Source organism: Sinocyclocheilus grahami, unplaced genomic scaffold (assembly GCF_001515645.1).
Source record: "Sinocyclocheilus grahami isolate Dianchi unplaced genomic scaffold, SAMN03320097.WGS_v1.1 scaffold116.1, whole genome shotgun sequence".
In the NCBI taxonomy this organism is placed as follows: domain Eukaryota; kingdom Metazoa; phylum Chordata; class Actinopteri; order Cypriniformes; family Cyprinidae; genus Sinocyclocheilus; species Sinocyclocheilus grahami.
In genome coordinates, this window is record NW_015505295.1 from 1,645,878 (window position 1) to 1,659,160 (window position 13,283).

Here is a 13,283-nt window from a genome sequence, read left to right on the forward strand (position 1 = left end):
TACTACTACTACTACTACTACTAATAATAATAATAAGTATTCTAAATTAAACATGACAATTTGGAAGGAAAAATTTATAATAATAATAAATTATTATTATTATTATAATAAAGTATTCAAAGTTAAACATGACAATTTGGAAGTGAAATAACAATTATAAAAATGTGTCATAATCATAAATTTAGTATTCTAAATAAAACATGACAATTTGAAGGGAAATATAATATAAACCATTCTAAATCAAACAAGCAGCTTTGAGTTGGAAGGGGGAAATGTGCAATAATCATAAAATTAATAATAATCAATTATTGTAAAAAAAAATTTTTTGAAAGATAATATAATAGAACAAGCTATTATAATTATATAATGAAAGAACAAGCTTTTTATTTCTATGATTGGTCTATAGACAGGATACAAATACAAAATCAGACGTGATGGTGCAAGCTCACCTGTCCGTCCTGCTGCAGGTGGTGGTGGAGCATCTGAGAGTGGGGCTGCTGATGGGGGGTCAGGATGTGCATGTAAGGGGCTGGAGCGTAACCCGCCGCAGCCGGAGGGTTGATGGGGCCACCACTCCCAAGTGCTGAGGGCAAACTAAAGGAAGCGCTGGGGGTTCCTGTGAGGAAACCCTGCTTCTCAAAAGACTGTGGGGGTCAGATCAAGACACTTTTGGTGACCAAGTTAATCCAACAAAGAACACCACATCATTTTGACGAGCATGCTTACCTGTTTTGTGTAAACAGACCCTGAAATGTCAGGGACTCCTGTGTTGCTTGATGTCACAGAGACACCTAAAGCAAAAAAGTAAAAACAAAAAGGTGATCGCTGAAAGCAGCTAAACATCAGTTAGCTTGAGACAGACTGACCCTATAATGCTGACTTGTGTATGATTAGTAGTATGAAATTGATAAATCCAGTAAATGAGGAATGCATATTTAAAGACGGAAGCATGGAAATGTTTTCCTCCAAGAGGATTTTTGGGAAAATTGTGTAAAAAAAAAAAAGCTCATTTTTCTTTCAAGGCTAATCTGAGGCAAAAACTAAAAATTAAAAGAAAAACCACACAAGTAAATCGATTTGCACGAGGCACAAAATGGTACACAAGCAATAATTACAATAATAACACTTAACTCATCTGGGTTGGTTCAGTTATTAGTTTTATATTAGTTTGCTGGCAGATTTGGTTTCATTCATATTTCTGCATTAAAAATTCTGTATTAAATCTCCTCATGAATTTAATTGCACTCATGCTACCTCTGAGTCTCATTAAACGTCTGAAAATTTACCTACAAGCCACTTTTGTGATTATATATCAAATATGATCATATTTGTCATATGATGCGATTTAAATTTTCTTTCTCTTTGGAGTGTTACAAGCTCTTGGTACATAAAGAAGATCTGTAAAGTTGCAAAGACTAAAGTCTCAAATCCAAAGAGATATTCTTTAAAGAAGTTAAGAGTCAACCACGCCTGCCTAAAACGGCTCGTTCTAATTTCTAATAGATTTGCATAACGCCTCCCAAATGTTCAAGCAAAGAAAGAAGGCGTAACTTTTATTCTCGCTGTGCTCATTTTTCTTTCAAGGCTAATCTGAGGCAAAAACTAAAAATTAAAAGAAAAACCACACAAGTAAATCGATTTGCACGAGGCACAAAATGGTACACAAGCAATAATTACAATAATAACACTTAACTCATCTGGGTTGGTTCAGTTATTAGTTTTATATTAGTTTGCTGGCAGATTTGGTTTCATTCATATTTCTGTATTAAAAATTCTGTATTAAATCTCCTCATGAATTTAATTGCACTCATGCTACCTCTGGATCACCCAACGAAGTGGAGTCCAGACCGGGGTCGTCACATGTGGTTGCTGCAAGCCCGCCGGCCGCTCCTTTGTCGAATCCACCGGCCACACCGTTCTCAAGTCCGCCAGCCTCCGCTCACTCAAGCCGGCCACCGGCCGCCACTAACTCTAGCCCACCATGTGTGACAGTGTTTCATTGTGAAAGCGAAACTACTTTGTTTCCAAGAGGATTTTTGGGAAAATTGTGTAAAAAAAAAAAGCTCATTTTTCTTTCAAGGCTAATCTGAGGCAAAAACTAAAAATTAAAAGAAAAACCACACAAGTAAATCGATTTGCACGAGGCACAAAATGGTACACAAGCAATAATTACAATAATAACACTTAACTCATCTGGGTTGGTTCAGTTATTAGTTTTATATTAGTTTGCTGGCAGATTTGGTTTCATTCATATTTCTGCATTAAAAATTCTGTATTAAATCTCCTCATGAATTTAATTGCACTCATGCTACCTCTGAGTCTCATTAAACGTCTGAAAATTTACCTACAAGCCACTTTTGTGATTATATATCAAATATGATCATATTTGTCATATGATGCGATTTAAATTTTCTTTCTCTTTGGAGTGTTACAAGCTCTTGGTACATAAAGAAGATCTGTAAAGTTGCAAAGACTAAAGTCTCAAATCCAAAGAGATATTCTTTAAAGAAGTTAAGAGTCAACCACGCCTGCCTAAAACGGCTCGTTCTAATTTCTAATAGATTTGCATAACGCCTCCCAAATGTTCAAGCAAAGAAAGAAGGCGTAACTTTTATTCTCGCTGTAGTATTGTTGTTGCCGCTGCCATGGCGTGAAGGCGCTGTGTGTTTCATTGTGAAAGCGAAACTACTTTGTTTGGCCTTCCAAAATAGGACGATATCCACTTCGTCATGCCTGGAGCTGATCCGTGCGGGTCGCTGAGGAAATACATCAACTTCGCGCTGTGGATCACCCAACGAAGTGGAGTCCAGACCGGGGTCGTCACATGTGGTTGCTGCAAGCCCGCCGGCCGCTCCTTTGTCGAATCCACCGCCCACCATGTGTGACAGTGTTTCATTGTGAAAGCGAAACTACTTTGTTTGGTCTTCCAAAAGGGGACACGACTAGAAATCAGTGGTTAAGTTGTATTTACAACACTGTTCCAGAACACTTCAACCCAAATATTCAGACGTGTGCAGCGCATTTTATGGAGGACTGTTTCCTGATCCTGGGAGAGTAGACTACAATGCCGGCTGTTCTGACTCACAGTCTGCAAGTATGTTTTTTATATTTAAAGAATTTGCCACTGACGATTCAAACACGAGTTTTGAGCAGTGTAGAGTAGCGCTTGTTGTTTGTCATTTCTCCAATCACAAATTCAGACATAGTTTTATGTTAACACTGCAACGCAACACGTAAAAAGACAGTATAAGTCATCATAATCCGTAATTATGTCCCCACTGGATGCAATAAATACCTCGTTTATAATGGGTTTTAACATTTTTGTCTCGTCACTCCGGCATCACAGTATGGTAAGGGGCATAACATTTCTGTCACACGCTTGAGGTATTCGGCCAATCACAACGCACTGAATAGCTGGCCAATCACAGCACACCTCGCTTTTCAGAACGATGAGCTTTGTACAAATCGACGCGTTTCAGAAAGGCGGGGCACAGAGAAACAATAATAAATACAGTATGTGGAAAATAATGCGTTTTTTGAACCTTAAACCGCATAAACATTTCATTACACCAAATAATGTTCTTTTGACCCCTTTAAAATTAATTTCATATGATTGGTAACTTATTTGTCTTTTTCTACTTCTTATATTGCAGGGGTTCTTTGGTTCATTCAACCAAACCCCATTCCTCAGCCATACCCGTCACACACCCAGTTTAAGAGCAGTTTTTCTTCCTTGTAATTAAGAGCGCTGGTCCTCCTAATTAAAAAATTTAGGAGCACCTTCTGATCAATAATCAAAATTCTGATAAAAAGTTAGCCTTCCTAATACGAGGTGACGTTTGATTCAAAGTGACTTACAGGAGTATTTTCTTTTTACCTTTGTAATGGCATCATTTTCATCCATGTCAAATTAAAAAATTAGTGTTTATAATCTTTTTAAAATTTCTATTTAAAACGATGTAGAATAATACAATTAAGTTACCAATCATATGAAATTAGTATTAATAAATGAATTTGTACTACAGAGGTGGCACAGAATAACACAAAAGTGGCTTGTAGGTACATTTTCAGACGTTTAATGAGGCTCAGAGGTGGCATGAGTGCAATTGAATTTATAAATTCATGTGGAGAATAATGTTTTAAATATAAAATTTGGATACAGAAATAGGATTCACATAACTGAAATTATACGCTAAAAATTAAACTAAATCTGCCAGCAGGTGGCGGCAAGTCACTGATTTTATCACTGAATCATTCATTCAACTGATTCGTACGAATGGCTAAATCATTCAGGAATGAAGCAAGTGACTGTCTTTATGAAATGACAGAAATCTGTCTTAGCGACAGAACTTTAATCCCTGACAATATTTAAAAGTAGATACCAAATATTGGATTTATAAAGCAATAAAGTATATTATATTAAAACAGCTTGCTTTAGTTGCAATATTCCCCAAAATAGTTTCAAATTAACTTAACTTGGTTTAAGTAAATCATATTGTTGACCAATATATGCAATTTAAAATAGAGCATGCACACACAAACACACACAATTTGCTTAATAAAAAAAACATCAACGATGAATGCAGACTGCCATAAGTAGTGTAAAACACAAATTTAGCCCAGATCATCAAGCTGCCAAAATGATCACAAGATGAAAAACCTATTAACACAATTTGATGCATAAAGCATTTTCATTCAGATGAAGATAAATAAAATTTAAGAGACCACCACTGCTCTCATCAGAACGGCTATTTTACCTCATTAACAGTAAACATTAGCCCATTTCAGAGAAACAAAAATTGCTGACCAGAACTTAATTACTGGAGGGGGAAAAAAGGCATTCAAACCATTCCACTAATCTAAGCATTTTTTGGGCAGTTGGCTTCTTGCATCCATCAGGAAACCTTTTTTGAAAGTGTTAAAGACTGTCACCATGTTGGTGTTTCAAGTCACGGGAGTAACAACCCTGATGTTCTACCCAAGGAAAGAGAGACTTCCATGTCCTCCACCCTTCCTAGTGAAACACAGTTTCCCGATCTCCTTCCATCTGAGACGAGGCGGAATGTGACGGCTTCATCGAGCTTGACCAGTAGTAAGTTAGGAGCAAATGAAGGGGGAGAGAGAGAGCTTAAGAAAGAAAAGGGAGGAAAAAGGAAAATGGGGGTTTTAGCGTGAGGCTGCACTCACCCACTCCGGGCCCGGTGACGGAGCTGGCGGGCTTGTTTTGCACAGAAGCAGCGGCAGCGGCGGCAGCAGCGGCTGCAGCAACGGCGGTGCCGTAGCCGCCCTTACAGAAATCCCCGCTCCCTGCCGAAGCCTGGCCCAAATCCTCATAGCCTGCAAACGGTCAGACACACACAGCCACAGCCCCACAGCATTAGACACACATCAGGCAGGGCCAGAGGGGAGGAGGAGGAGTGAAGTGGTGGGGCATAGGGATGGAGGCAGGGACGCTGCAAGCTGGGGGAGGGGTCTAATCAGAAAAGAATACTGGGGACTTAAGAACATAAGTCAGGAAATAAAGAGAATCGAAAAACAACATTAGGACTAACTAAGATGAAGCTGGAAAAGATCAACATAAGAATGGAAAGGGTAACAAAAAAAGATGAAATTTGTGGAAGAAAAGAATGAAGAAAAACAAGGACAAAGAATTTAAAGAATAAGAGACTTCATGAGATCGAATGAGAGCGTAAAAGCAAAGGGATGGAAGGGTGAAACTAACAGTGCTCAAAAGTGGTGAGGGCTCCAGACTCATTCTTCCCACTGGTCGCTCTTTTGCCACTAACTTTCTCAGTTGGTCCCACAACCACATGATTTGGTCGCAAATTTTTTATTTTTTTTTGCGCTACAACATGGGATTAATCAATGCATGCTGATGAACTTTTATCATAGTTTATAGTTATATGGAAACGAAAGTGGTTAAAGGTGCTGTATGTAGGATTGAACTAGGTATTGCAGTCCAAAGTCAAAATATTGGAGAAGGTTTTTTTTCACCCGGCCCCTCCTCCTCAGACTTGACGCACACGCAGGTTGCCAGATTGACGACACCAACAGGAACGAGCACACTTGATGAATTAAATGAAATGCGCCGTGTTTTCCACCAACTGCCAACCCGGGGTACCGAAATACAACTGCATAAACTGGCAGTGGGCGGGTTTCACAAACCAAAACAGAGACCGACAACAGGTAACGAGTGGAGGACAGAGGAGCCTCTTAAAGAAGAAGTTACAGGTCTGTGAGAGCCAGAAATCTTGCTTGTTTGTAGGTGACCAAATACTTATTTTACCGAGGAATTTACCAATTAATTCTTTAAAAATCCTACAATGTGATTTTCTGGATTTTTTTTCTCATTTTGTCTCTCATAGTTGAGGTATACCTATGATGAAAATTACAGGCCTCTCTCATCTTTTTAAGTGGGAGAACTTGCACAATTGGTGGCTGACTAAATACCTTTTTGCCCCACTGTATTATCGGCCTCGTTTGTGACAAAGTTATTTCAAACACTTGGCTGATGTTGTGGAGTAAAACCATGTTATTAAATGTCCTCTTTCGTTGGATAACGCTTCTCTTTTAACAGGGTATATACAGGAATCATGGAGTTAAATTTAATACCTTTTAAGACCTTTTTTTTAAGACTCTTTCTATACATTTTAAGACCTCATCGCCAGTTTTAACCGGTTACATCGGCGACACTTTAACTTACATTTACTATATATTGATTGTAAGATAGCGCAACTAAACAGACTTACTTTGTGATAACTCCTTATCAATACAACATAATTCAGAAGGGGGGAAATGAAGCACACGATAATTAATTGAGTGACTAACCAATGCAACCGAAGAAACAAGAATTAGACCAATAAACAAAACTGACAAAACTTATTGAAGGAAAATAAAGCTCTCCGAGCTAACGGGGCATTGAGTTCTCACAGTATATTCAAAAGATGTATTTGTCACATCAACTCAAACCATAGCTGTTTTGTGGAACACTTCTCATGACAAACATCTGACTGATCAGACAGTTCACCTGTGATTACGGAGTGCTTGATTTGATGCAGACTTGACCATGTCAGTACTGTACCTGATCAAGTCTGAATGATCATGGAAGGTAAAATAATGATCACTACTATTACATCATTTTAATTGTGCATCCCAAGCCCATGCCAGTAAAAAAATAAAATAATAAAAAAATAAAAAAAATCCCAAAGTAGCACAATTACCATGTCCAAAATATAAAAATGTAACTTCCATCCCTAATATACATATTTTACGGTCACGGTTATGCACATTTATCATAAACACAGCTCAAATGCTTCCTACTAGTGTGGCCCAAAACATTTAGCTTTATTTATCATTTCGTTTTATTACAGTTAGAATGCGAAATGTACCCTTTAACCCACTGGGAAATTCAACCCATATGGCAACAGTTTAAAATCAGGCCAATTTTGTGGAAAAAAAACAACAACAACCCTGCATCCAACACGAGCTGCAGAAGTCAGATTTGACTGATCACGGGTCAAAAGTAAGGAGAGATAACTGACAAGATGTTGGAGGATTTGCTCCTCAACAGATCCAGAGCTCATTGACAAATATCTTTTATCGTAGGATGTGCTCCCTTTACACAGTGCGCCCGCGATTGAGAAAATCGAAAGTGAAAGTGAACTACGACAGAGCACTCATTCAAATGGGATTTACATACAATATTAGAATGTTCGCGGGAGCAAACAAAAATCGCGGGAGCGGATGGGAGCGTGCGGCAATGGTCAGAAATTCAGCATGAGTGGGATCAACAAGCCCCGCGCTATCACGCAGCGGCGCAGTCAGTCAGTGAGCCCCGTAACAGATGACGTCAAATCTTGCGGGATTCCATAAATAAACTACGCAGAACCCCACTATTCGGACAAATATACATAATGAAAAGATGATACAAAATGTAATACTTTGGAAATTGGCATTTAAGACTAATACATTTTTAAGGGCCTTAATTTTCTCTAAATTGATTTATCAACTTTTAATACTTTTTAAGACCCCGCAGACACCCCGTTTAAGTTGTTTGGGGCGTGTTGCTTTTTAATTGCATGTTGGTTGAAGCTTTTACTACTGCGATTGAATACATTTAATTAAAAAAAAAATTAACTAATATTGAGTGCAAATTGTAATAAAAATACATTCATCTTCAGCATGACGCGGGCCACAAAATGAATGCAGATGGGCCGCCTGTTGAGTACCCCAGGATTATACCTTTACTGTAAGATGCACTGTCTCATGCTTCAACTTCACAGACAAGAAAAAGAACAGTCTTGGCCAATGCAGTGTTTAGAAGTGACGGAGCTAGTTTAGTTTCACATGGCTTTAAAACTCAGCCTTGTGGAACAAGATGGCTACGAGACCTACTATGCATCTGACCGCTTTTACTGCATTTTAAATGCTGCATGAACATAAGAAAATGCATTACCAGTGCTGTATCCATGCGATCCATAACCACTAGCTTGCTGGAAGGGTGTTGCAGATGCATTGACACCGACATTCACACCGTGTTGTTTAGAGGAGGTAGGAGCCACCTGGAGGAACATTCAGAAACAGTCCTTTAAAATCAAGGCAAGGTTGCCACATCGGCAAAACAAGACCAGCCCAATTTCTAATCGTTTTTTTCCCCATGGGTTTCCCATCCATTTGTGGTCAAAAATCGCCTGTCAAAATCGTGTTCTCAGTGGATTTGGCAACACAGAGTCGCGATGAAACAAAGGTAGTGACATAATTTCTACTGTATTGTGGCACACATACAAGTGTAATGGATTACAGAGGAAAAGTAGAAATAGAGGTAGTGTTGCTTTCGTCAACGAAAATTATGATTAAATTATTGATTTATCAACTTTTAATACTTTTTAAGACCCCGCAGACACCCCGTTTAAGTTGTTTGGGGCGTGTTGCTTTTTAATTGCATGTTGGTTGAAGCTTTTACTACTGCGATTGAATACATTTAATTAAAAAAAAAATCTAACTAATATTGAGTGCAAATTGTAATAAAAATACATTCATCTTCAGCATGACGCGGGCCACAAAATGAATGCAGACGGGCCGCCTGTTGAGTACCCCAGGATTATACCTTTACTGTAAGATGCACTGTCTCATGCTTCAACTTCACAGACAAGAAAAAGAACAGTCTTGGCCAATGCAGTGTTTAGAAGTGACGGAGCTAGTTTAGTTTCACATGGCTTTAAAACTCAGCCTTGTGGAACAAGATGGCTACGAGACCTACTATGCATCTGACCGCTTTTACTGCATTTTAAATGCTGCATGAACATAAGAAAATGCATTACCAGTGCTGTATCCATGTGATCCATAACCACTAGCTTGCTGGAAGGGTGTTGCAGATGCATTGACACCGACATTCACACCGTGTTGTTTAGAGGAGGTAGGAGCCACCTGGAGGAACATTCAGAAACAGTCCTTTAAAATCAAGGCAAGGTTGCCACATCGGCAAAACAAGACCAGCCCAATTTCTAATCGTTTTTTTCCCCATGGGTTTCCCATCCATTTGTGGTCAAAAATCGCCTGTCAAAATCGTGTTCTCAGTGGATTTGGCAACACAGAGTCGCGATGAAACAAAGGTAGTGACATAATTTCTACTGTATTGTGGCACACATACAAGTGTAATGGATTACAGAGGAAAAGTAGAAATAGAGGTAGTGTTGCTTTCGTCAACGAAAATTATGATTAAATTTCGTCGTCAACGAACCTTTATCACGTGACGAAAACGAGACGCAACGAAAATGCTGGTCATGTGACTATAATTAAATGTATAATGCAATATTGTTGACGAATAAAAACGAGACTAAATGTGGTTTACAAAATAAAAACTATGCTAAAATGTCTCTTCTTTTTCATTGACCAAAACGTTATTACGTTATTTCGTCTCGTTTAGTTGCGTTGTTATTATTTTGCAGTATTTCTGTTTCCTGTGTCTCACTTCAGGGGCTACATCAGGTCGTCACTTCACGTCCTCAAGCCCCACTCGCTGCATTATTTAGAAACACTGCATCCATTATATAATATCCATTTCTAATGTCGCCAATAATTAGAGATGCACTGAAATCCCGGCTGCCGAAAATGAGTTCACCACTCAGGTTTCACTTTCACGTGGTGTGACGCTCTGCGTATTATCTGCTCTATGCGTGTGCCCTCCGCTCAGTCGCTCCACTCGTATACCGTTCATGCTCATCGGAACAGCAAAGTCCACTCAAATCAAGCTGAAAGGAAACATCGATGTAGTACAGTATTGTTTCTGTTTGCAATAGCCCTACCGTGTTGTAACAAGGTGTGGTATATGGGCAACTCTGGTAACACTGCCCTCTCATTCATTGATCTGCTAACCGCATGTTATGCTCATGTGTCCTCTGATAATAATAATAGCTTTCTAGGATTAAACATTTGGATAATTTGTAAAAAAAAACAACTTAATAGCCCTACTGTGTGTTAGACCTACCCGAAAAACTAAGCAATTTATTTCATTTGTAGGCCTATTGTTATTTTTTTTATTTGTGCTATCATTAGTAATTTCTTTATTTGTTCTTATTTTATTATTAACTGCTTAGCCTCCTTGTCATTTTTTATTCAATTCAAAGTTTTAAATCAAGCTATCTTGTGCTACTGCAACAAAATTACCCAGCTGTAAAATCAAAAATACACTGAGGGAGCAAAACTGTTTCATTACCATTATAACTAGCTATCTCACAATGGTTACCATCTGAATAAAAGCCTACATTAAAATCTGTCATATAAATTGGTCTCTTCATTAGAAATTAGCCTACTGATTGCCACCATTGATGGACACATTTTTTTTTAATAATATTAAAAATATCTGTATGACATTATAATCTGCAGTTCTTCCCTGTTGTACCGAATATCTATACTTTTCAAATTATCACATCGAAGTTAAAAATTCAAATAGTGACTAAATTAATTTTGTAGGGCGCCACAAATTTGTTAAAATTTCCAAAGGATGCCGCGACTAAAGAAAGGTTGGGAAACACTGATTTAGAAGACGAAAACCAAACAAAGTTAAGTCTGACACAGAGAAAGGGACCGATGGCCGGCCAGCCGGGGTTCGTCTTTGTGTGTGTGTACTTCTAACATGTTTGGCTGGTAAAATAATTGTAAATTCAAATCAGAGCGTCTTCCGTGTCTGAAATGGATGTATTCTTGAGTCTACAAGGTAACAATAATATCATAAGAACTGCATTTCTAAAAAGACTAAAACACAATTTTCATTGACTAAAACTAGACTAAAATAGTCATGGATAATTCTGACTAAAATGCTCAGACTTTTAGTTGACTAAAACTTGACTAGACTAAAAAGAATATGAATGTGACAAACTAATAAAAACTAAAATGACAGCTTCACAAAAAGACTAGACTAAAACTAAAATTAAAACAGGCCATCAAAAACAACACTAAATAGAGGTAATAGAGGAAGTAGAAAAAGGACCAGTTGTTGACTGAATTTGAGATGTGTGTCTGTCTATTGAGTTGAGACTGCTGATTGGCTATTGAGTTTTGTTCTAGATGCAAAAGTAAATGCATCTTCCATGTCCACTCAGTGGGTATGCTTAGTGAGAGACATGGTGTAAAATTTTTGAAAATTAAAGTCTAGGAAATTAAAGAGCTCATCACGTATGGACACACGTGAATAAATATGACTAGGCAGTAATGTGTCAATGTTAAATCATCTAATGCCAAATTTAGACTTCAAAGTAGGCCTGGGCGATAAAACAGTATCGATATTTATCGACGCTACACCTTCGATAACTATATAAAAAAAATGTTCGATATAGTGCACGATATAGGCACATGCTATGAGTGACGCAGACAGCACACACAAACAGGAACATGAGTGCTGTGCCTGCCTGTAATGAGATGATTGTGAATGGAAAAAAAATGAATATTAGTCTAGTTTAAAATAAACATTTGCATTTGAAGGCAAAAATATTACAATGAATGTTAGGTGTGCGTCAGGGAGCGTCATCAGTGGAGCACGAGATGCAGTGATGTAAGTGACATTGTAGTTTAACGTTTTGTTAGTCTAGCCCACGATATGCGCAGTTGGTGCGTTATTCATTCAAAATATTAGAGAAATATAGTAGCTCAATGCGGAGAAGATCTTGATTAGGTTAAAACCGAAACCAAGCCATTCACACAGAATGCATATTCAGCGCATTTTTTAGACGGACAAATATAACTGCTGCACTCGTGTCTCACACAAGAGATGTATAGAAAGCCATGCAAAGTTAAAACAGTTTAAACTTTTAGAAAACACGTCACGAATTTGTGGAGGTTTATTCATTTTCACTGCATCTCATACGTTTTTAAAGGCAATCTGTGTGATGGTCAATTCGGCTCTTTGGATTAAGCAATGCATAAATGTGATGCTGTTTTGTTCATAATTTATGCAATTTACGAAATTATATTTGATTTATATGAGTTAATTTATATGAGACATAATGCACATTTTTTTTCCATGCGTGGACAGTTTAATGTGCTGCATTATTTTGCTCATTGCGCCCTCCTGTGGCCTTGGGAAACAAGCCAAAAGTTTAACCTATTTAATCTGCATATAAAACATTAGAAATTTGTTTAATTTTTATTTTGTGTTTGACTTAAAACAAAAAATATTTGTTGTTGGTCTCAATAAATTGAGCTAATTTAAAAATAGTGGTTAAATGTAAAAAAATTTTTTATATTGATTCATATAAAAATGTCAATAATTATCGATACCGAACGATATGAAACATTATATCGTTGATACATTTTTTAGCTATATTGCCCAGCCCTACTTCAAAGGTGGCACAAAAGAGCTTCTGAAGTGGCAGTGTTTATGCAGACTGTTTGTCTGTATAGTGTCATAAATATATTCAGTATAATTCAGTCTGGCTTTTAAGCTGTACCTTCACACTGAATTTTGAGCAGGCACCGAGGCCCTTCAACTCAACTCTGTTAAAAAGAAGACATTATAAACGCTTACCGGAAACATGGCAGGGCCGTACTGAAAGGTGTTTGGCAGACCAGGCACACCAGTATAATAGGGCAGGCTGGTGTAGCTGTATCCCGGTGGAAGGGCTGGGTTAAGGAAGGGCTGCTGGGTGGTGTGGTGTGTTTGTGTCTGGGTCTGTTGAGGCTGGGCCAATGTTGTGGCTGGGGCAGGAGACGATGCGTCGCCACGGCCAAACTTCGACAGGTCGCCAGCTAAGAGTAAGATTTTAGAAACAGCATTTCAGGAAATGTAG

General features: G+C 38.1%; 1 protein-coding gene across 7 annotated transcripts in view; it reads right to left on the reverse strand.

Moving 5' to 3' along the window:
• The window catches only part of LOC107589420 (ubiquitin-associated protein 2-like), a 35,702-nt gene that overhangs the window by 4,171 nt on the left and 18,248 nt on the right, over positions 1-13,283 (reverse strand). For 4 of the 7 annotated variants that reach the window (XM_016277851.1, XM_016277849.1, XM_016277848.1 and 1 more), the window contains 5 exons: positions 13,022-13,242; positions 9,321-9,426; positions 5,188-5,337; positions 727-791; positions 450-644 (listed from right to left, as the gene is read on the reverse strand). In XM_016277851.1, coding sequence (XP_016133337.1) covers positions 450-644; positions 727-791; positions 5,188-5,337; positions 9,321-9,426; positions 13,022-13,242 — 737 coding nt within the window. Of the gene's footprint in view, positions 1-449; positions 645-726; positions 792-5,187; positions 5,338-8,946; positions 9,140-9,320; positions 9,427-13,021; positions 13,243-13,283 lie in introns of those variants that run through there. The other 3 variants (XM_016277853.1, XM_016277852.1, XM_016277854.1) reach the window with 2 other exon arrangements.